General features: G+C 39.1%; 1 protein-coding gene across 2 annotated transcripts; it reads right to left on the bottom strand.

The window, feature by feature from the left end:
• Nucleotides 1–680: 680 nt before the first annotated feature.
• LOC100495967 (alpha-1,4-N-acetylglucosaminyltransferase) lies at nt 681–25,860 on the bottom strand. Of its 2 annotated transcripts, XM_004910456.4 has the most exons (4): nt 25,610–25,860; nt 22,895–23,053; nt 5,356–5,779; nt 681–1,508 (listed from the first exon to the last, which is right to left on the bottom strand). In XM_004910456.4, exons 3-4 carry the CDS (start codon nt 5,755–5,757, stop codon nt 888–890), a joined length of 1,023 nt encoding a protein of 340 aa, XP_004910513.1. In that variant the 5' UTR covers nt 5,758–5,779; nt 22,895–23,053; nt 25,610–25,860; the 3' UTR covers nt 681–887. The 2 variants fall into 2 exon arrangements, with proteins under 2 accessions (XP_004910513.1, XP_002935130.1); XM_002935084.5 differs by lacking the exon at nt 22,895–23,053.

Consider the following 25,860-nt stretch of genomic DNA (forward strand, 5'->3'; position numbering starts at 1 on the left):
GGGCTGGTAGTCACAGTGTCTGTATGATAAGTGCTGGATCCATGTTGAAGCAAAAGTGACTGTGTGCTAATATATAAAGGCTTTAGGTTTAGACTTTATTCTGTTAGTGAGACAGCTTGTGCTGCCAAAGTTTGATAGTGAGGCCCTTATTGCCATCTTGCTAGGAGTATTTCTTGTATTATTTTTCCCTTGTTTTATCTAAAGAGTTATTATCATACAGTATGTGGTGAGCGTATTATCATTGTTCCTAGTTGGGCCACCCGAAGGTGCATTCCTGGATCCCACAAGGAGGAGGCACTGAACTAGGTACCTAGTCTCCCCCCCCGCCACATGTGGAGTGTCTGCCAGAAGTACCAGAAGGGGTGTCAAGAGGGTTATATTTAGTTTCCTGCCTGTGACTTACAGTTAAAGCCTATTTTGTTTTCTCTTTGTTAGGACTTTGTTTGATAGGACACAGGATTCTTCGAGATATGAAACCCACTTATCTGAGTAACAGTGAAAAGGCTATAAAAAACACATGCCATTCAGGGTTAAATCAGAGGTGTATATTCTATGGTTCTCCATGTAATGTAAATAAAGTTTTTTTCTTATAGCAACCATTTAAAAGTTAACATTTTCTTTCCTACTTCACCCTCATAGAAATAAAAAAAAAATAGAAAGTGGTTCTAAAAAAGAAAGCAGGATGTTTATATTATTTTATTATAGTTGATCAACTATATACTTTAGCCTGAAAATCATAAGGAACCTGTTTTGCCACATAAACTTTTGGTAAGCTGAGACATTACAACAATCAGTTTCCAATTTATGCTTTCTATGCCCTGATTGCCAGAATCTTTATACAAGAACAAAAATCAAACGGCTTCATTGGATTAAAAGAAATAAATGAATCATTTCTCTTTGTCAATAGGCATATATTTAAGGTAGGTAGGTTTTCCCTTCAAAACAGCATGATATGTAATAGGGCAGTACTTTTTGTAAAGATGCTCCACCATTGTGTTGCTTCCCGGAACCATCACCTTGCGTTGATTACTATTGGCGTAATTAAAGAGATGCAAAGCATATGAGTTATTGAACGTTGGAAGCTTTTCACAAACTTGAAAGAACGTTTCCCATTGCATACCTGGCACTGGAAAAAATCGTTCCATATTTAAAAATAAGATTGTTCCACACATTATATCTTCTTGGCCTTTAAATGGAGGTACTTTACAATATAATCTGTTAAGAATTCGATTGTAGAGTAACGGCCCTTGCTGTCCCCATACAGTCCCATCATAACCATTGACAAAGTCTTCCATGAACTGCCAGACGATTGTGTGTTTAGGAGCAAATGCAAGTACAGCACTGCCAGTCATCTGAGATGTCTCAGCAGCTAGAAAGTTTTTTTCTGGAATTGGGCGAAATGTTATAATATCAGTGTCCATATAAATGCCACCGTATTTATAAATCAAGGCCAACCTGCATGCATCTGAGCTCACATGGTTCCAGTATCTTTCAGTCTTAGGATTAACCTACAAAGAAAATGAAAATAGTTAACCAGTTCAAATGGAGCAATTATTATTCTTTTATTTTTACATTATTATTACACAGTTTGGTATTTTGCAGAATTTCAAAGCAACTGCAGTAACTGTATATGTACTGCATATATATATTTTTTGTTTCATTAAGTTATTCATTTTCCAAAAGTGTTCAGTTTTTTATCACTATAATAAGGTTACATTTAACAGTTCATTATATCTCAATATTGAGTATAAAGCCTAGCAAAACTGTCCTAGATACATCATAGATTTTACAACTGTTCATTATGATATACCATATCTTATTATTTACATGTACAACAAAAACACAGTTAAGTAGCTTTTGTTGGGGTCTAGATATCCCCTTTGGAACTGCACCCTCAAAGTTTCAAAAGGATCTCATTTCAGAATGATATGTAGTATTACCAGTTTAGTTGCAGTCTCTGCACTCTCTCCAGCTCATTAATATCCTTCTTAAGGACTGGAGCCCAAAACTGCACTGCATACTCAAGGTGAGGCCTTACCAGGGACCTATAAAGAGGCAAAATTATGTTTTTATCCCTTGAGTTAATACCCTTTTGTATGCAAGATATCATTTCATTTGCTTTGGTAGCCACTGAATGACACTGCCTGAATTAGACAATTTGTTATCTACAAAAAATCCCCAGATCCTTCTCAATTAAGGATCCCCCAAACACACTACCATTTAGTGTATAACTTGCATTTATATTATTTCTACCAAAGTGCATAATCTTTCAGGATTTCTTGAGGTCTGGCATGGTGCTGAGAGACTGGCTAATTGCTAATGTGGTGCCGTTATTGACTCGAGGGATAAAAACATAATTTTGCCCCTTTATAGGTCCCTGGTAAGGCCTCACCTTGAGTATGCAGTGCAGTTTTGGGCTCCAGTCCTTTAGAAGGATATTAATGAGCTGGAGAGAGTGCAGAGACGTGCAACTAAACTGGTAAAGGGGATGGAAGATTTAAACTATGAGGTTAGACTGTCAGGGTTGGGGTTGTTTTCTCTGGAAAAGAGGTGCTTGGGAGGGCACATGATTACTCTGTACAAATACATTAGAGGGGATATTAGTGGGAAATTGATGTGGATCAACAATTGGAAATAAAGTGCATAATTTGCAATTAGCTTGAAACCGTTCATTAGAGGGGAGATTTCTAATAATAGAGGATTTCTAATAATACCTCTATAGAATATGCACCCCTGGGCATCAAGAACATTTGTCCAAAAGTTAATTTCTTGTGTTTCCACTATTCAAATTGGGATTGGCAAAAATTTAGTAAAACTGGGTTCCAATGCTTCCAAAACTTGCCTTCAAGCCATAAATTTTAAAATGGCTACCTAATTAGAGGCCACTATGAGCAACAACAAAGGGCTGGTGCGCAACATGTTACTCATGAGCCAGTGGTTGGGGATCAGTGCCGTAGAACATAGTAAGGGCCTATGACAGGCTTGGAATTTGACGGGATTAGCCATGAGGTGGAGCTATACAATTCTAACTGGGACTATTAGGAGGACATGGGCATATTTTAGTTTTGTATAAATAAGAAGGGGTCCATTTCAATTCTAGCACTTGACATTATATAGCCCATAAAGAGGATTCTATTAGATTTTAAAGACTTACAGTATATGGTAATGGTTTACCCTGTCACATAGAATATCAGGCAGAAGGATCTCTTTTGCCGAATACATTGGAAATGTCTTTGCAAACAGCTGGCATGGTACAAAGATTCATGGAGGCAATGTGAAAGCAGCAGTTCAAAGATACAGGCAGTTTATAGAGCAAAATGGGCTATAGGATGAAACCTGACTTAAAAACACATTTATAGGGGGATTGTGAAGTTGAAGTCATGGTAAACCCACCACCACCGGGGTTGAGGGACCTTAAAAAGTAAGGAACTACATTCTCTCATTTTGAAGGGACCCTGCCACCAAGGGCAATTCTCTTGTAGATTCAGAAATGATGCCTAAAGTTAATGGTCTGCTATCAATAGCAAAGATACATAATAAAGAAGACATAGGCTGAAGGGCTACTTCCTCTTGGCTGACAAAAGTTGCATGCAGCTCCCAAATCAATAAACACTTGCTATTAATTTTGAGGCCAGCTTGGCCTGGAAAGGGGGCAGTGCGTAACTCTTTGAGGGTTCAATACCACCCACATGTATCTGCCTAAAAATCTATGGTGTTTCCCAAATTCTAAGGATGATTATTGCAAATTAAGTTTTAACACTACAATATAGATAAAAACCTGCAAAGGGTCTACAAAGCTTTCCTTTTCTTTCCTTTTCTTTAGATGCAGTGGAACAAGGTTTGGTGTATGGCAGAATCATGGGCATTTGGAATCGTGGTGCCAGTATAGTTTGAAATCGCTGACCATGATCCTTCCCAGCCCGACGCTCATGGAGGTGGGAATAAAGTTTAATGCTGCAACCAATTGAGCCCTCCACCTGTTTGAACAAGTCTCTGGATACTAAGTTAATTTGATGTTATTAGAATGCCAATACTAGAACCTCATTGTTCCAGCCAGTTTCAGAAGCAATATAGAACTCAGTTGCACAGTGGTTGGTGCTTTGGCTGCCTTGATTGATCCTCATGCGGTAAGAAGGGGTCACCACATGGCTAAGTGCAAAAGGTCTAAAAACCTTTTTGTTAACAAGGGGCCATTTTGTATGGAGAGAATGAAACGCGTAAGGTGTTAAAGTTAACTTTTAGTATGTTATAGAATGCCCTATTCCTAGCAACTGTTTTTTGTTATTTTTTTTATAGTTTTCAAATTATTTGCCTTTCTCTTCTGCCTCTTTCTAGATTTTAATCTGTGAGGCTACAATTTTATTATTATTGTTAATTTTTATTAATTATCATTAATAAAAATTTGTCCTGTTTTGCTTCACTGAAAAATTTGCAAAATTCTAGGAAATTTTGTGAAACAGTGAAAAATCTGCGAAACGTGTTTATCGTGTAAATTTTTTTTTGTCGTGTGCGTCTTTTTTGCCGTAATCACTCCCATTTTGACGCGACTGCGGCTATTTTTGGTGCACAACAAGTTTTTCCATGGCGGATTTTCGCAAAACAATTCGCCAATGGCAAAATGCAGACATTTGCTGTGAATCCATGCCTGGTGAAAAAATTGGCTCATCGCTAATTATGATAGAATCTCTTTAATTTTGTACTGCCTTCTGGGATTGCTGTGGGGGGGATCCTCGTGACCTGTGTCTGACAATCTATACTGCCACTGAATACTTCATAGGCATGCTAACTTTGAGTTCGCTAACCCCCGATCCTTGTTTGTTTTCTGTGCTGATTTATTAACCATCAGTATTTTTCAGGAGAGTTACTAATACCTTGAGTTAGTTAAAAAGAAAACAACAATTTCCAATGTAATCATTTATTACTTTTCTGCACTAGAACTAACATACTTGCTAATTCTCCCAGTGTATAATTGGCCCACTCATTCCTTCCTGCTTGTGATTTGCATTATGGAGTAAGGATTTAGATAGGAGATAGTGCTCAACTAAACGTTGGAATTTGTAAAAAAACAGTGTTGAACCGGCCCGCTGGGAAAGCAGTAGAAGACCAGGTGGGCCCCAGCGCTGTTTCTCCCCCATGGGCCCGGGCACATAGCTGAGAGAAATATGTGGCAGCTAAGTGGAAGGAAGGCCAGATTGTAGCAAAGGGAAATTTAATGAGATGGCAGGAGAATTGCTCATCGGTAGGCAGTGGCAGTGAAACTTTCTGGTTTATTTAATTGATATATTGTGTAACCACTCTGCATTTATATACGTTTTAGGTACTTTGTGTTACAGAAATGAATATAATGATACATACCTTTTCATACCAGGGCATAAGTGGAGTATTGTTAAGTAATACATTCATTCTGAGAGGGAAAAAGTAGATATTATCATAAGATAAAAGTGTTGGGTAACTCATCCGTACTATGTCTGAGTTTATCTCTGCTAAACCTTTCATGAAGTAAACCACAGGTCTATCAGGGTAAGCACGAGCTGCTGATTCAATTGAACACAGCACTAGGTGAGGTGGCTCCATCCTGTCTGTGGTCTCTACAAACATGATGCCATTTCCTGCAGACAAAAGGTCATCTGGATAATAACGTGAAGGGAAAAATAATGCTTTGAGGTTGAATGTGTTCTCTTTAATAGTGATCCTATAAAGAAGTCCAACAGCCAGCACACATAGCAAAAATGCAATAATCTTTGCCTTTGGGACCATCGTTGCGTATATGGCAATCCAACTGAAAAGAAAAATAATAGAATCAGAGTTTCATAATACATCAAATGCATGAAATGTTTCTTTTCATATGATTTGCATGATACAATTATATATGGAGCTGCTCAAGCCCAAATAAGGAATTTTTGGCTGGTTTGAAGTAGGAGCCCCTATGGGCCCCAGTCCAGCACTGTCTGAACCTTGAATTCCAGTTGTCAAAATTCTGTGCTCCATTTCACATATATCTATGGCTGCTCCCATGAATACTGTTCTGCCTGTGTTCATGTATGCATGAGGGGCTGGAGTGGGAAGCATGCGGTAAGTCAGTTTCCCCATGAAAAAGTGCTCCATGCATGAAAACTAAGGGGGGCACTCTTATAGGATAGTAAATGCCACTATAGTCTTCTCATTTAGTAAACATGTATTCAACTACACACTTAAAAAGTTTAACAAATAAATTGCTCTTGTACAATTATGACACTGTTTCATTGGTATATAAAACACAGTGAATTGCTTATTATTATATTCAGTAGTGCTGCCCAATTGGCAAGGTCATCAACCCCCTCCACATCCATTACCATCAAGCTCAAATCCTGCCAATCCCTCAGCCAGAGTTACAGAAAGCCAAACTAGAGGTGGGCAGACAGGAGAGGTATGTGCCCCCCCACCCCTTTGCTTCCCAGGCAAATGCCTGTTCTTCTTATCACTGGCCCTGCTACATATACATGTTATAGTGGTTTCTTTTAGTAGTTTCAGAATATTGGTGAGGTTTCAATTATGCCTGAAATAAACAATTTATAAAACATTTTCTCTAAGAATAATAACAAGCAGTACCACTATGTCAGACCTTCAGTCATAATGGTGAATCTCATATTTGTTCATAAAGGCTGCATTTTTATTCTTGGAAAAGCCTTATGTCTTTTTAGTAATTGATGTCCTAGGCTCTGTATCTTGAATATTGGGTATATCCATAGATTCCGCTTTACCAAAGTTGTATCTTTGGTAGTTCCATCTTCTAGCAGAACAACTCAGGGTCAGTTGGATTTGTGGCTTTGAAGGCAAATGCATCAGTAAATGGTTTTAAAGCGTGACATTTAATTAGAATACATTTATAAAAATCCTAATAAATATGTCTCAAAATCTTGAAATGTTGATATGAATCTGTTGTATTTCTAGGGTTTATTACTCTTTGGATTGTAAATTCTTTTGAATATCAAGATTTCTTTAAATTCTACTATGGTGTTTAATTCCCTGAACACATCACACCCTTGGTTACTCCTACGGTGCCAATTTTCTATGGCCTCTGGTTTTATTTGAAGTGCTTTAATCTGTTTTTCTGTTTGTTAAAATACTGTCCTATGTTTTTTAGCATGGTTTGGAAATATATTTCTATTTTCTAATCAGCCCTTATAAGCAATGTGCAGTTCCTTCATTTTATATAGAAAGGTTGTAGTCGACTCTTACAAAAATTAAATTCTGGATGTCACTATTGGTAGGAAGGTGTTTGATATAGGATCTACTGAAAATCTTGAACTTTTTCCTTAATTCCTTTTTCCGTATGTTTGTGAAACACAGCTGTCATTGTTTTCTAAAGCTCTATCTTCTTCTTGTCCTTGTCTTTTGGGGTTGTTTTTATAGTTTTCAGTTTTTTTAGCACTTATAATGCCCAAAGCTGATATAACATGCAACCATTCAGTACAGATGTTAACCACTCAGTTGATTTACTTTCCTGACAACTTTCATATTGCAAGTCAATATTTCACAAAATTTAAATCCAACCAAGTAATGAATGAACAAAGGGTGTTTTGTATAAAAATTCACAAAACTGAAAATTTGATAAAATGTATTAAAGTCAATTCGAAGCAAAATGACATTGTGTTTAATGTGTTTTTAGCCCTGCAATAGCAAATACATTGCCCTACATTGTTAGGGAACCTCCTTTTCCCATGTTGCCACTTTCTTCCCAACATGGGACAACTTCTCCATCATTACTTTATATCTGGACTGCACTGAAGCATAGCTGCAGGGATACTTCGGGGGGGGGGGGGGCTCGGCAGTAACTCACTCTGTGGGTGTCAGGCTAGGCCCTAGGTGAGTGGCTGGAAGGTAGGAGCTTAAGTGCTTGGTAATGTGATGTTTCCATGTTTTGTGTTTAAAAGAACCAGAAAAATACGTAGTGCACTCAGAATTTGGTTTAATAAGAAACTTAGATAGGTGACTAAGATGAAACAGAAGACAAATGAAAACCAAATCCGAGTAATAGAATAGAGGATACAACCTGAAGATAGTCTGTATAACAAGCCAGAGGTCTGGGGCAGGCTGCAAGCTGAAGCAAGTCTGTATAACAGGCAAGGGGTCTTGGCAGGCGGCAAACAATACAAGTCCTTGGCCAGGGCATCAAAACCAGGAGATCAGATGGGTAGTAGGAACAAGAAACTAACAGAACTGAGGAACAAGCAGGAACTCGGGCACAAATGGCTAGGACACAGATATGAATCAATGATCCAACAATAACTGGCAAGAAAACACTGGCTTATAAAGTGCCTTGGTAACAAGATCATTGACACCTGTCAAACACAGTCCAAACAACCTGCAGTCATAGGTTCAAAACCCAGCAACTCCTGACAGTGGGTGGGTCAGAGGAGAAGGGTAGTATAGCAGAGAGATTCAATGGGAAGAAATAAAATATACCACCCGACCTGTGCATGCTGGTCCACATGGAAGTAGTGCCGTGCACATTGCCACCAACATCTAGTGACAGGGACACAGTATCCACCACCTGCTAGTGATGGGCAGGGACTTACTTCCTGGCAAAGCAATGGTGGCTGGGGTTCTGCTCGGGACAGTAAGCAATCAGCTGGCGAAAGGGAGTTGCATCAACCAGCTGATAGGGCAAGAGCACTACCAGCAGCTTTACCAGGTGCCCACTGAGCATCTGCACATGGGGGTGGCTGGGGTTGAGAGGTGCCTTGTGGACAAGAAACTGGGGAGGGAAATCTGGCCAGACAGGGAGCAGAGGGGACACAGCTCAGGGCAGAGTAGGCAGCAGAAGAGGCAGAGCTGAACATTGGCCACCTCCAGCTGTGAACCTCTAAATCCTCTTTCCTTGCTCCGTGGAATGGGGAGCTGGCACCACTTGCATGAGGAATAGGAGGAAGACAAAAGTCATGTATATTATGTGCCTTGTCACTTCCCCAATGTCATTCTGTGATGGTATAAATATTGGTCTAATATTTAGATTTTTCCCTGGGCCAGTGCTCAGGGCATGAAAAAAAAATTACTAATAAAAAATAAATAAGTTCTGTGCCACATTTTCCTTACCGTTCACGTGGCATCCCTTGTACAGATTCCTGTTTACACATTAACGGTAGAGTAAGTTCCGTATTACTGGCAATAGCCAAAGGGCTGAATATCTAAAGGTACAGTAACTTTAGATGCAGCTTTTCTCCAAGGAAAAACTGAGTGATATGTGTCACTGGGGGGGAGGGGGCAGGTTCATAACCTTTTGGCACAGCCCCTTCTGGTAAAATAGGTTTTAAGCCTGTAGTTTCTTAGTTTCTATATGAAACACTGGCTGCCCCCTATGTACAGTATTCTTTAAGACAGATACTGCACACCATGACTGACTGTTCATCTACTGTATAGTGATGAGCAAATCTTTTCTCGCCATGCATGGATTTTCAGCGAATTTCCTCATTTCGCCATTGGCGAATTGTTTTGTGAAACTTCCATGGAAATTTGTTGCGGAAAAATTTGTTGCACGTCAAAAAAAGTTGCGGTTGGTCAAATTGTGCGTGGTCACAAAAAATAAGACGTGGGCAACAAAAAAAGATGCAGACAACAAAAAAGTCACGCAACAAATACATTTCGCAGATTTTTCACTGTTTCATGAATTTTATGACGAAGCAAAAAGGGACAGATTTGCTTATCACTAGTCATCTAAATGGCCAATACAACTGAGGTGCAGGCCATCATGATGGTGCCCAGACATACAGGTGCCCCCTTCCCCCCTTTCAGTGGTGGAGCAGGTTTCCTATCTGTGTGGGGCCAACTTATTATCATCAGATTGAGCAGCAACACACAGTTCCACTCCTAAACTGCTTCTATTTTTATCCTCCTCTGCTGGCACCCAGGGTCTATCTCTGTCATTATCATTCTCCCCTGCATCACAAGTGGTGCCCACACACAGCATTCTGATCTGTGTAACAGGCTAAGTAGCCTGCTGCTTTGCAATTCAGAGACCTTGAAGACATCTCCTACTGCTCCTGTACCGGTGTGAGCCACTTACCCCTCCTCCTCACAATATCCCTATCCCTTTCTGCTTATCAAAAATGATCTTGGGTGTAAAAACCCAGTTCCCCCTCATGCTTATGCCCCCAGTCTTGGGACGGTTGGCCCAAACAGAAGTGGGGTCTCCTCCTGCAAAAACATGGTAGTTTAGACAGCAGAGGTGGCACTGGTGACGCATCCAATAACTTGCAGCAAAGACCTATAGACCTAGCACAGTCCTGCAAGATGCCCACTGTGAACAAATGCCTGCTACATACATTGAGTGACATGGTCTACAATGGCCGCACCACGTGGGCTGGACATTTCACAAGCTATATACCCACAATCAGCCCCACAACCCCATCCATCTTTTTTACCCCCTTTTCTTCAGCCTCTCATACTGAAACAGTATGCCCACTACACAAAAGAAGAAGTAAACCAAATTAATTTAAAAATTGGGGTGAATTTGTATTAGAAAGGGAAAGGGGAATAGTTTCCCTAAGTAAACCTGACTAGCACAAATAACAATTTGAAATTTACCTAGTACTACACTAAACAAATTAATTTAAAAAATTAAACAGAGAGTATGCACCCACAAGGGATTAAAACACACATAGCCCTGAAAAACAGGCGTTTGGGTCTCACAGTAGAAAACAGAATTACGAAACACCAGATTCCCAAATTCTACTTGCGCTGCTTCAAGTTGGTCCAACAAACTCCTATAGTAGCTAAATCCAGAAATGCCTTCTCTACCCACTAACTTTCATCCCTCAGGGGGCATTTACTCATGTTTGTATTTCTCTCTCCACAATTCATGTTTTTTGGGCTAAAACTCAAAATTATGATTTTCCTGTGATTTATTAAGCATGAAAACCACAAAAACACTAATACAAAACTTCTCCATCTAAAAACTGTCAAGGTCATGTAGAAGTCAATAAACAGCTCATTAGACAAATTGTGAAATCTTTATTTCATTTTAGTTTTAGACATTTTCAGGGGTTTTCTTCATTTGCCAATCAATTTAAGAGTTGTGGAAAAAACAAAACCATGAAAAATGCATGGTTTTTCATGTTCTTTTTATTTTCATTCTATTCATGCTAAGAAGAAGAAGAAAACGTGGAAGAATCAGCTGAAATCCAGCCCAACATAATAAAATACATATGTAAATGTGTGTCTATTCACCTTCAAGCCCTTGGCAAACCTCTTTGCACAATGGGGAATATTTTCTAACTTCAGTTCTCCAGGTTTGGTTCCCCAACACATCTCATGTTTCCTAATAATTGCAAGTACCCTTTAGTGAGAGAAATGTGCCGAATTTTCTCTTGGAGTAAATTCTCTGTGAAGCTGTATCAGTGTATTCTCCCCATACAGTTGTAGTAGGGAGACTTTTTGCCATGAAGAAATAAAATACAGTACAGGTATAGGACCCGTTATCCAGAATGCTCGGGACCAAGGGTATTCCGGATAAGGGGTCTTTCCGTAATTTGGATCTCCATACCTTAAGTCTACCAAAGAATCAATAAAACTGCAATTAAATCCAATAGGATTGTTTTGCATCCAATAAGGATTAATTATATCTTAGTTGGGAAATCAGTTTTAAAATTCTGAATTATTTGATTAAAATGGAGTCTATGGGAGACGGGCATTCCGTAATTCGGAGCTTTCTGGATAACAGGTTTCCGGATAAGGGATCCCATACCTGTATGTGGATTATTAGCACTGAGAAGGTGGCATAGATAATGGGATGCAAGAGTGACTGCCCTCTGTTTATAATAGCAGTTTGTCAGCCTGAACCTGGAGAAATGTGTCTTGTTTAAAATTGTAAATTGTAAATTGGCAAATAATCTCTGTTGAGTGTTTCAACTGTAGTGCCATTTATTAAAGGTCATATTTCTTCTGTTATTGGTAGTGTAGTGGACACGTTATGTGTCCTTTAATGGAATGCAAAACAAAAACTTAAACACATTTAGTTTAAAATCATCCGGATAATCATAAAATTTTTCACGGTGTAGACGTGGTACATAACACTTTTTTTTTTAACTCTTAAGTGTCAGCATCATTTTGCACTTAGGGGCGGATTTATGAAATTTTCTTTTTAAAATTCGACTCATTTCCATGAATGTCTGACATTTACTTAAAAATCCAAATTGAAAATGTCAGTGCATGAAAAAGTCGCAGAAACTGTGACTTTCAAATTGTCGCCCCGAATTGTCGTTCAGAAACCAAAACCTCTAAAGTTTTGAGGCAAAAGAAGGATCTTTCAGGAAAGGAAAGGGACATTGGCCCATCATTCTGATTTTTAGCTGTTTGTACAATAAATCTCAAAAAATCCACAACCTTATAACAACTTACAACATTATTTATATAGTAAGCACAAACAAACAGCACTCAGAGGACTTGTATGAGGCAACAAAATGGTGTTTAATTCAATGTTGCAGGTTAGACTCAAGCCATCTTCAGGACACACCTGGATTTTTTTAGCTCTTATAAGAATTAATTATATCTTAGTTAGAATCATGTACAAGCTACTGTTTAATTATTAGAGAGAAAAAGGAATTATTTTTTTTAAAATGTGAATTATTTGATAAAATGGAGTCTATGGGTAATTCAGAAGACTACTAGACACTACTATACCATAAGGATCTTAGGTTAAAACTGCCTATATATATATATATATATATATATATATATATATATATATATATATATATATATATATATATATATATATATATATATATATATATATATATATATATATAAGGAACTTGTTGGCTACCAGTTACAATTTTAAACAATTTATAAATACGGAGACAAGCTCATCAGATTAAATAGAGGGCTGTGGTGCCCATGCCCCAAGCCTTTCACTAGAAATGTTGTTTACTCCATTTAATTGCCCACATAACCTTTAAAAAAATCTTAAGAGTCAGGTCCCTCACTGCTCCTTATCGGTGGCTCAGGTGCAATGCCCCAGCCCCACAGCACAGGGAGAAACACAGAATCAAAGCACCATGTGGCACGCACCCAGTTGGACACCAGGGCAGCGGTGAAGGTTAAACAGATGCCCTGGTGTCCTATTAGAATCTTTAGTTGCAACAATTATTTTAAACTAGTACAGAGACATTTTATAAAAGCCTTCAGTTGTAGTGATGAGCGAATCTGTCCCGTTTGGCTTCACCATAAAATTCACGAAATGCATTTGTCGCGCAATTTTTTGTCACCCGCGTCTTTTTTTTTTGTTGCCCACCCTTTTTTGATGCGACCGTGCCCAGTTTGATGTGCGGCAAAAACATTTTGCAAAACAATTCACCAGTGGCGAAATACGGAAATTCCCTGCAACTCCATGCCTGCCAAACTCCATGCCTTCACTCATCACTATTCAGTTGTTCATTGCAGGGCTTATTGTTTATAATTCAATTAATATAGTGCACAATGTATTATTTGCATTGAAGTAAAGATACTTTCATTTATAAAAATATCTGCTGGAGTAGTATATTTATTATTTATTATAATTGCTGGTTCCTTTTCTTTTGGTTACAATATATTCTACCCATGGTCTCCAAATAATAAAGTGTTTTCCTTTTTTATAAGCAACAGATTCATCCATTATTCTTAGGACTTGTAGCATAGATTCCCATTCAGGTATTGATGGGGGTACAGGTGATTTCCATTTGCATGTGAATAAAAAAAATTGGCTGAAGTAATTTTAATTTTAGATAATGGATCATTAACTAAGCTTTTAGTGTTACAGAGCAATATAACTGCAGCTGAATATATAATTAATTGTTTATTGCAAATGGTGTTGTTTCTTGTATGTATATAATTTTTTTATATTAGATGGATATAAATCAGAATGTTATTTTATGTGCATAAATACAGCTGATTTGAGAAAAAAAAAAGTCTTCCAAAAACAGGTCAAGACATATTTCTACTCCAAACTACCAAGCTTTAAAATCACTTCAACTTTATGTTTTACAGCATCTTATCATTCAAGGTATTAGGTCTCAAGATTATAAATATGAATGTCATGGGTCTGCTGAACACTTTATGCCCAGTATGCATCACGTTACCAAAGTATTTGGCATGTCAAGTCCCCAAAATCTAAACAGTACATATAAATGGTCATGGAACTTATCGACGGCTACAATTTGACTTTATTTTATGTGGTGTAAAGCCCCCCAAAATATGTATCTGACATGTAGAAACCTGAAAATCAAAACCCCATGCCCCCATCAGAAGGACCCTCCCCAAAGCTTTATAAAACACCGTGCCCCCTTAGCGTCATCATTGTTATAGGCTTCAACACCCTCGACACACACAAACCCAGAAAATGTTTTCCTTGTGCCTGGAAGTAACGTCATGCATATACACACGCTACCACAAGGGACGTCATGCACATTTGCAAATGCCCACGTGAAGCCGAAAATATGCTACCTGCCCATGCACAAATGCTTTGTATGAAATTTGCCGCAAACTTCAGAGGACAGGAAAAAATCGTGAGAATACTACTGGGTGACAGTAGGCAAAATCAGGTAACTCTGCCACTGCAGAAGGGATAGGAATGTACTTATGTGGAGTATATACAGAAAAGGAAAACTATGGCAAATATGATACAACATCAAAGTAATCCCTGGTCTGTTCAGTCCTACACTCACTTTTCCACTGAATTCAGCTATTTTATTATATTATTATATGTATTACCTGCAACTTGCTTTTCACAGTAAAAACTCCCAAATGGTTGCCTTATTCATTGGCCTCACTGGGATCAGCTAACTGTAGTTGGAAAGATGTGATGTGAGCTACATGAAATTGGCCACTAATCCATATAAACTATAGCAAAAAGGAAAGACTGTGCTCACTACTGAACAATTAGTCATGGGTGTGACCAGGAAATACATACAAAGAAAAGAGATTCTCTGCATTCATCCATTATTAAATTAAGGACATATTGTGAATAAAGATATTAAAGAATACCCTTCTATTTAAACAAAAATACACTATTTGTCCATTCTGTATATTGCATTACATTCAAACTGGTCAAGGTTAAAGGGTTGGGACTTTTAACCCTAGAAAGCAAATAGTAGGTAAACCTCAGTTTCTGTGTAAAATATATTATAAAGTACAGGGATGGGATCTCTTATCCGGAAACCCATTATCCAGAAAGTTCTGAATTACGGAAAGGCCATCTCCCATAGACTCCATTATAAGCAAATTATTCTAATTTTTAAAAATAATTTCCTTTTTATCTGTAATAATAAAACAGTGCCTTGTACTTGATTCCAACTAAGTTATAATTACCCCTTATTGGGGGCAGAACAGCCCTATTGGGTTTATTTAATGGTTAAATGATTCCCTTTTCTCTGTAATAATAAAACAGTACCTGTACTTGATCCCAACTAAGATATAATTACCCCTTATTGGGGCAGAACAGCCCTATTGGGTTTATTTAACCCTTTAAGTGCCAGCCGAATTCGTCATTTCGGTTCCCCCCAGTGCCAGACGTTTTTTAAGCATTTTGTACTCATTCACTTTAACAATGTTTTTTGGTAGGAAAACCTCCATGAAACTAGGGAAATTATATATCGTTTTTTTCGTCACTAATTGGGCTTCGACATACATACCAAATTTTATAACTTTTCTGGAGATATGATGTGTATTTTGGGTGAATTATGTAAAAAAAAAAAAAAATTATGAAAAATTTCTGTATATTTTGAGTTTTTTTTCCATAGAAAAGTTAATTTTACAAACTTTTTTTTGTTGTTTGTAAAAGCCCTGATACTCCCAAGTCCAACGATACCAAATATGTGGTGGTACCCCACAGTTCCTGTCCAGAAGTAACCCCCAAACTAAAGCAATACTTAGTACAATATCACACCAGAACAAAGCGGAAAAGCGCTTGTAACAGTTGATGCAGCATAACTTATATGTAAATCTAAAATATCCCCTCATGTTTGGTATCTTTAGAAACTACAGACCTTCAGGTTTCTAGGTGCAATGTAGTTTTCACTAAAAAGCCAAATACCTTTTGTCAGTGCATTGTGAAATTTGGAAGTTTTTTTGACATTTTTTTTTTTTTCTAAAACGTAAACTTGGACGCATGATCAAATGTGGATTTGACAAAAAAAAATCTCATAAAAATTTTCTAACAAAGGCAAATTTGAAAGACAAATTTCTACTGAATAAAATGATGCCCCATATGTATGGGTGCACATAAAGACATGGGCACCAAACACTCCAAAGCAGGGGCAATGCACAAGGGCAATTACAGCTAAAAATGTGGGTGCTGTGCTCTATGTGCACTACCTGCAGTTTTTCAGTGTTAACCCCCCCTACTTGTGAAATAACCCCCACAAACTATATATTTCTGAAAAGTGCACACCTTCAGCTATTCAGAGACACCACTCTTCTCTTTCTACATAGAAAATTGTGGCCGCAGTCCCTTGCAGAAGTCAGCGCTTTGGTCAGAAATCGAGGAAAAAACTGATAAAAAACCTAGATTTCTCCCCAAAATCTCCATGGCAACTACCAAAAACTTACTAAACATCAATCTGCAAGTTCCCCTGAATAAAACAATACCCCATATGTATGGGTGCACATAAAGACGTGGCCACCAAATGCCCCAAAACAGGGGCAATGCATAAGGGCAATTTCAGTTGATATTTTGGGGGCTGCGCTCTATGTGCACTTCCTGCAGTTTTTCAGTGTTAACCCCCCCTACCTGTAAAATAACCCCCACAAACTATATATTTCTGAAAAGTGTACACCTTCAGCTATTCAGAGACACCACTCTCCTCTTTCTACATGGAAAATTGTGGCCGCAGTCCCTTGCAGAAGTTAGCGCATTGGTCAGAAATCAAGGAAAAACCAGATACAAACCTAGATTTCTCCCCAAAATCTCCATGGCAACTACCAAAAACTTACTAAACATCAATCTGCAAGTTCCCCTGAATAAAACGATACCCCATATGTATGGGTACACATAAAGACGTGGCCACCAAATGCCCCAAAACAGGGGCAATGCATAAGGGCAATTTCAGTTGAAATTTTGGGGGCTGCGCTCTATGTGCACTTCCTGCAGTTTTTCAGTGTTAACCCCCCCCTACCTGTAAAATAACCCCCACAAACTATATATTTCTGAAAAGTGCACACCTTCAGCTATTCAGAGACACCACTCTCCTCTTTCTACATGGAAAATTGTGGCCACAGTCCCTTGCAGAAGTCAGCGCATTGGTCAGAAATCAAGGAAAAAACAGACACAAACCTAGATTTCTCCCCAAAATCTCCATGGCAACTACCAAAAACTTACTAAACATCAATCTGCAAGTTCCCCTGAATAAAACGATACCCCATATGTATGGGTACACATAAAGACGTGGCCACCAAATGCCCCAAAACAGGGGCAATGCATAAGGGCAATTTCAGTTGAAATTTTGGGGGCTGCGCTCTATGTGCACTTCCTGCAGTTTTTCAGTGTTAACCCCCCCTACCTGTAAAATAACCCCCGCAAACTATATATTTCCAAAAAGTGCACACCTTCAGCTATTCAGAGACACCACTCTTCTCTTTCTACATGGAAAATTGTGGCCACAGTCCCTTGCAGAAGTCAGCGCATTGGTCAGAAATCAAGGAAAAACCAGATACAAACCTAGATTTCTCCCCAAAATCTCCATGGCAACTACCAAAAACTTACTAAACATCAATCTGCAAGTTCCCCTGAATAAAACGATACCCCATATGTATGGGTACACATAAAGACGTGGCCACCAAATGCCCCAAAACAGGGGCAATGCATAAGGGCAATTTCAGTTGAAATTTTGGGGGCTGTGCTCTATGTGCACTTCCTGCAGTTTTTCAGTGTTAACCCCCCCTACCTGTAAAATAACCCCCACAAACTATATATTTCTGAAAAGTGCACACCTTCAGCTATTCAGAGACACCACTCTCCTCTTTCTACATGGAAAATTGTGGCCGCAGTCCCTTGCAGAAGTAAGCGCATCGTTCAGAAATCAAGGAAAAACCAGATACAAACCTAGATTTCTCCCCAAAATCTCCATGGCAACTACCAAAAACTTACTAAACATCAATCTGCAAGTTCCCCTGAATAAAACGATACCCCATATGTATGGGTACACATAAAGACGTGTCCACCAAATGCCCCCAAACAGGGGCAATGCATAAGGGGGGGGCTGTGCTCTACCTGCAGTTATTTAGTCTAAACACCCCCATACCTGTGAAATAACCCCCACAAACTATATATTTCCAAAAAGTGCACACCTTCAGCTATTCAGAGACACCACTCTTCTCTTTCTACATGGAAAATTGTGGCCACAGTCCCTTGCAGAAGTCAGCGCTTTGGTCAGAAATCAAGGAAAAACCAGATACAAACCTAGATTTCTCCCCAAAATCTCCATGGCAACTACCAAAAACTTACTAACCATTAATCTGCAAGTTCCCCTGAATAAAACGATACCCCATATGTATGGGTGCACATAAAGACGTGGCCACCAAATGCCCCAAAACAGGGGCAATGCATAAGGGCAATTTCAGTTGAAATTTTGGGGGTTGCGCTCTATGTGCACTACCTGCAGTTTTTCAGTGTTAACCCCCCCTACCTGTGAAATAACCCCCACAATCTATATATTTACGAAAAGTGCACACCTTCAGCTATTCAGAGACACCACTCTTCTCTTTCTACATGGAAAATTGTGGCCGCAGTCCCTTGCAGAAGTCAGCGCTTTGGTCAGAAATCAAGGAAAAACCAGATACAAACCTAGATTTTGGTCAGAAATCAAGGAAAAACCAGATAAAAAAACCTAGATTTCTCCCCAAAATCTCCATGGCAACTACCAAAAACTTACTAAACCTCAATTTGCAAGTTCCCCTGAATAAAACGATACCCCATATGTATGGGTGCACATAAAGACGTGGCCACCAAATGCCCCCTAACAGGGGCAATGCATAACGGGGGGCTTTGCTCTACCTGCAGTTATTTAGTCTAAACACCCCCATACCTGTGAAATAACCCCCGCAAACTATATATTTCCAAAAAGTGCACACCTTCAGCTATTCAGAGACACCACTCTTCTCTTTCTACATGGAAAATTGTGGCCGCAGTCCCTTGCAGAAGTCAGCGCTTTGGTCAGAAATCAAGGAAAAACCAGATACAAACCTAGATTTTGGTCAGAAATCAAGGAAAAACCAGATAAAAAAACCTAGATTTCTCCCCAAAATCTCCATGGCAACTACCAAAAACTTACTAAACCTCAATTTGCAAGTTCCCCTGAATAAAACGATACCCCATATGTATGGGTGCACATAAAGACGTGGCCACCAAATGCCCCCAAACAGGGGCAATGCATAAGGGGGGGCTTTGCTCTACCTGCAGTTTTTCAGTGTTAACCCCCCCTACCTGTGAAATAACCCCCACAATCATATATTTACGAAAAGTGCACACCTTCAGCTATTCAGAGACACCACTCTTCTCTTTCTACATGGAAAATTGTGGCCGCAGTCCCTTGCAGAAGTCAGCGCATTGGTCAGAAATCAAGGAAAAACCAGATAAAAAACCTAGATTTCTCCCCAAAATCTCCATGGCAACTACCAAAAACTTACTAAACCTCAATTTGCAAGTTCCCCTGAATAAAACGATACCCCATATGTATGGGTGCACATAAAGACGTGGCCACCAAATGCCCCAAAACAGGGGCAATGCATAAGGGCAATTTCAGTTGAAATTTTGGGGGCTGCGCTCTATGTGCACTACCTGCAGTTTTTCAGTGTTAACCCCCCCTACCTGTGAAATAACCCCCACAATCTATATATTTACGAAAAGTGCACACCTTCAGCTATTCAGAGACACCACTCTTCTCTTTCTACATGGAAAATTGTGGCCGCAGTCCCTTGCAGAAGTCAGCGCTTTGGTCAGAAATCAAGGAAAAACCAGATACAAACCTAGATTTTGGTCAGAAATCAAGGAAAAACCAGATAAAAAACCTAGATTTCTCCCCAAAATCTCCATGGCAACTACCAAAAACTTACTAAACCTCAATTTGCAAGTTCCCCTGAATAAAACGATACCCCATATGTATGGGTGCACATAAAGACGTGGCCACCAAATGCCCCCTAACAGGGGCAATGCATAACGGGGGGCTTTGCTCTACCTGCAGTTATTTAGTCTAAACACCCCCATACCTGTGAAATAACCCCCGCAAACTATATATTTCCAAAAAGTGCACACCTTCAGCTATTCAGAGACACCACTCTTCTCTTTCTACATGGAAAATTGTGGCCGCAGTCCCTTGCAGAAGTCACGCTTTGGTCAGAAATCAAGGAAAAACCAGATACAAACCTAGATTTCTCCCCAAAATCTCCATGGCAACTACCAAAAACTTACTAACCATAAATCTGCAAGTTCCCCTGAATAAAACGATACCCCATATGCACATAAGTACATGGCCGCCAAACCTGAAAATGCATAATATTGGGGCTGCACTCTATGCACCCCTTTTTTTTTTGCCTGCACCCGAATGAATGGAATACGCTCGGGTGCAGGCACATGTAGCCGATATACGCATGAAAACGCGTGAGAATGCAAAGTCTCGCGTTTTCATGCGTATATCGGCTACATGTGCCTGCACCCGAGCGTATTCCATTCATTCGGGTGCAGGCACAAGTAGCAGGCGTAGGGCTGAATTTTCGGCAAGCGTTTTTCCACTTGCTGAAAAAATCAGCCCTACGCCATGTGTGGCATCAGCCTAACCCTTGGCAATAGAAACTACCAGAACAATCTTAGCACCTCTGGACCTTTCTAGAACAACTGAAATCAAATGAAGTTAAAATGGAATAAAACCACTAAAAGCAATCAAAGAACAATAATTGCAATGAAATCGGTGATCAGAGCCCTGGATCCACCAATGTCACTGCAAAAGCAACCTTTTTAGGGCACTAAATACACAATAAAGAACAATGCAAAGATAAAACACCATAAAATCAGTAAATTCAAATAAAAACCGCTCAAACCAACAGAAGAACAATTATTGCAATGAAATCGGTGGTCAGAGCCCTGGATCCACCAACGTCACTGCAAATTCAGCACCCAATAGCAATAAAAAAGTTACAGTGCAATAGAATAATTCAAAAACAGAAATCAATTATGAAAATGCAAAAAAAACACTAAAATGCAACCAAATAAATCAGATAATTATAGAGCAAGATCAGAAATAAAGTTTTAGTAAAAAAAAAAGACTGCCAGAGAAAGCAAAGAAAGAAAGAAAAGAAAAGAAAGAAAGAAAAAAAAAAAAAAAAAAAAGTGTAAGTGTGTGTGTAAGTGTCTGTGTGTGCTTGGGAAAGTTGTAAATAAGTGTGTATGTGTACAAAAGTGTAATAATGACAAAGATAGAAGAAGAAATAGAAAAAAAAAAAAAAAAAAAATTTTAGACAGTTGAGATAGAAATAAGCAAAATAAACAGTGGTTAGAGAGTTGTAGTTCAGCTTACACAATGCAGGCAGGCGATCAGGGCGACCAATCTGGCAGGAAGGCAGCAGGAAGGCAGCAGGGGGGCTCCAGCAGTCTCACGTGGCAGCAGAGTGAAGAGGCGACGGCGGGGGCGGCGACAATTAAAGGGACAGCAGTGGACACGTCATCAATGCGTGTCCACTGCTGTCATTGGCTGAGGACCCGGATCGGCGGCGCTGGGGGACCCGGATCGGTGAGTATGACCTCTTATGCTCGTTGCCTAGGGGGTTGTGCAGGCTTTACAAGCGCTGCGCTGCTTTAAAAGCGAGCGCAGCGCTTGTAAACCCGTTAGTGCTGTAGGACGTAGATTCTACGTTCTATGGCACTTTGGTCCCTTGGTACCTAGGACGTAGAATCTACGTCCTATGGCACTAAAAAGGTTAATGGTTAAATGATTCCCTTTTCTCTGTAATAATAAAACAGTACCTGTACTTGATCCCAACTAAGATATAATTACCCCTTATTGGGGGCAGAACAGCCCTATTGGGTTTATTTAATGGTTAAATGATTCCCTCTTCTCTGTAATAATAAAACAGTACCTGTACTTGATCCCAACTAAGATATAATTAATTCTTATTGGAGGCAGTACAGCCCTATTGGGTTTATTCAATATTGAAATGATTTTTAGCAGATTTAAATTATGGAGATCCAAATTACAGAAAGATCCCTTATCCAGAAAACTCTAGGTCCTGAGCATTCTGGATAACAGGTCCTATACCTGTAGTAGAATTCTTTATGAAGGTGAATGTAGTACTGGCCAGACCGGAGATGAATTTGCTGTAGTTGGCCAGATTGAATATATTGCAATATACGGATAAACAATCTCTGTTTTGTTTAAGGGGAGTGCATGTTTAGTAGCTTAACATACAAAATGTCTTAATGTGCTTAACATAGTGATAATGTATGAGTACTGTATAGTGAAACACATTTTAGCATGAATATTGTCAGTTCTAAGAATTATAGTGAAATACACACCGCTTAAATAATAAACACATTGTAAACATCAGACGGACATACTGTATGTGTACTACACATGAAGCCTGGCCACAACAACAATTGCATTTACTTGCTGTTAGAAAACATAACCCAGAAGTCCTGGGAACCCCCTAGCACCCTGTAGAAAGAACAAAACCAAGAATTGCCAAGACTGGCTAACACTGGGCTAACACATTATTAATATTTTGCAAAGCTTAGAACATGACACATCTTTTGGCTGTAAGTAGTCAGAATATAGAATTCTAGATTACTTTAAAATATAAACTATCAATTTGCAGGAAGAAAGAAAGGTTGAGACATCTCCTAAAGCTCATTTAATAAAATACATATGATATAGGAAAAAATGTTATAGAGCATTACCTTCTTGTCTATACTGTACTCCGCAGAGCTCAGGTTTGGAGGGAGAATCCACTACACTTCTAACAGACGTCAGGACTGTGTCATCACACATGCAAACCAGCCACTAAGGCACACCAGTCCCCTTGATGATGACAAACACAATACAGCAACGCTTCAAAGCTGTAAAATCAGTGACAGTACCAATGACAGACACAATAAATTTCTGCTTTCACAATTTCAGATTGCTGCATGTAACAAACTGTCAGGTTCCCTGAAGTTATTTAAGGCAAGCTATTGTGTACACCCTGCCAGCAGCTATGGGGCAGCTTGTTTTCTTTTAAAAATTCAACCTTTTTAGGAAAGACTTTGTGAAGGAGGCAGGTAGAATTTTGTCTCCATCCAAATATATATTTCCTCACACTGGGGACCAAGAACAAATGGAAATGGAGACCACCGGATTTCAGCTACTAACGCAATACCTTGCTAAGGTACTAACTTCCACCTCCCTCACCCATCTGCAAAACTACAAAGGCTGTACCCTATTGCCACCAGACACTCGTGGACCAGGAGGATACATGGATGGGGCACCGGATTCCATCAGTTCAAGCCAAGTCTCATTTTGTTTTCGGTAGAAAGTGTACTTACTTGGTTTCTAGTATAAACACATTTTCCCTGGGCATGTCCTATTAGAAGGACTCTCCAAAGCTTTAACAGTCCCTCGTGGCATCTTTTCTGCCCTCTGCTTTACTCCCATTGGAAGCAATATTTCTTGCTTTTTAACCTAAAAAAGTATTAGACCTCCTGGTAAGGTCACCTAGGGACTGGAGTTTTTGATCCAACTATAGCAGAAGATGACCACACAAGCCAGGAGCCAAGAGGGGGAAACAGATTTTGCATCACAACGTGGATCAACCACTATATCATGTGGGAGAAGCGAGAATGCAAATAAAAACATTTTTGTTGGTGGGCCCAGGGGGTGCCCAAACCTGTAAATTGTAGTTGGAGCTTTTAGTGTTTGATTATTGGCTTGTCTGACCCTGTTTTATGAATAATCCATTGATACTGCATTTAGGTTGTTTGTCTTACCTTGTATGGCCTGGCCTGTCTAACTTTTGAGTTCTGTGTCCTTAAATTGTACTGATGTTTAGCTCAGTAATTCCCTTGCCTGTCTGCCTTCTCTCACTACATTGTCATAACTCAAACTCAGAACTATAGGAAGAAATTCTTGTCTAGCGGGTGAGCATTATCTATATCCTTAATGAAAACAGTTTAGAGGGGATCACTTATTTTGAGAACATTTTATCAAATTTGCTGGTCCAAAGGCATTTTCTAAATGTTAACAGTTTAGTCGCTGCTTTTGCTCTAGATTAGAGGAAGGAGAGATCGCATGTTTTTGTTTAATATGGCAGCGTATTCTCTTTAAGATAGGTCCAGTTATTGTCTATCAGTTGGGCAGAGCATATAGGATTTTGTGATTGGGAGATACCGTATTCTATTGCTTATAATATTGGCTGACACTTTGACTGTTTTCTGTTGAAATACCTATATCTCATGTTTCTGATTTTTAATTTCATGTACATAAATATGTTTTTGTTTGTGAAAGAAAAAACTCAAATACCTCAATTTTGTATTTTATTTATAATTTTTTAATGGTTTAAGAAGCTAAAAAAAAAAAACCTGAAAACTCAAGTTGACTAAATTAATAAATATCAAAAATTCAGGTTTTTAAAACATTAATCAAATTCATGATTTTTAAGCTCAAATAAACCAAAATTTGAACAACAGAGAAAAAAAAATATGAACATTGATAAATAACCCCTTAAAGGGGCAGATTTATTCTTTTTTTTTATTTTATACTTCAAACAAACTAATTTAGCATTTAATTAAAGGGGAACTATCATGAATGGGAATCTGCTTAACTTGGCTCAGTACTGACAGGCAGCTTGTGCTCTGAGCAGAGAGCAGTGGGAGTAGCCCAACCATTCTTGACTGAGATCTAAATTTTAATCCCCACCTGTCCATCTTTCCTGATAGAAAACCACTTGCACAATCCCATAAAACTACAATGGCTTTTTGTCTAACTTATAAATAAATGTCTTAGCAACAAAAACCTGTGCTACTGTTTGTGCAATAACATTGTAGTCACTCTCTACATGTATGCAAGCTAATCAATAACAGAATATATGGCCATTGCTTAGGAAAACATGGACTGGCTATAGCAGATTAACCCTTTCACTGCCAGCTGTTTTGGTCAAAGCGGAACTTGTATTGCCAGACAGTTTTTGAACATTTTGTTTCACTTTAGGGGCCTTTCCTCTGGGGGACTTTTAGTTTAACCAGGAAAACAATATATTGTTTTTTTCAGGACAACCTAAGCTTTCAAAATATGGTAGAATGTTGGTGTAATTCCAACTCTGTAACACAATATGCACAATAATACAACTGATTTGGAAAGTCCCATGTCTCCTGAACGTGCCAATACCAAATATAAATAGTTTTATGGAGATTTCTCACTTGTATAGGTCAAAAACGCCCAGCAGTACATTACCAAATTTCCAAAGCACTGCTCCAGAAAGCTGCATACTTTAGATTTCAAGGCCAAAAATTCCACTAACAGAAGGTTTATCCCAGAAAATTACACATTTCTGGAAAGAACAGATTCTTTTTTTCTTTGTGTGCTGTATGTGTGTGTAAATGTGTGTAAGTGTGTATAAATGCAAAATAATTCACCCTAACCTGTCCTGAAGCTTGCCTGGTACTGGTGCGGCAGTCCTGATTCTCCATGTTGAAGGAAGTCAGTCGGCCGGCGCTGGGGGGAAGCAGCAGACGTGATGCGATCGCATCTTCTACTTGTGGGTTGGCCCTGCGACAATTGCATTGCAGGGCCGACATGAAAGCCCCCCTGGCTCGTTGCCCAGGGGGCTATCATCGCTAGAAAATGTTTCTGCAGAAAGTATCTTTATCTGCCAAACAACGTATGGTGCACG

The sequence above is a fragment of the Xenopus tropicalis genome, chromosome 5 (genome assembly GCF_000004195.4).
Source record: "Xenopus tropicalis strain Nigerian chromosome 5, UCB_Xtro_10.0, whole genome shotgun sequence".
In the NCBI taxonomy this organism is placed as follows: domain Eukaryota; kingdom Metazoa; phylum Chordata; class Amphibia; order Anura; family Pipidae; genus Xenopus; species Xenopus tropicalis.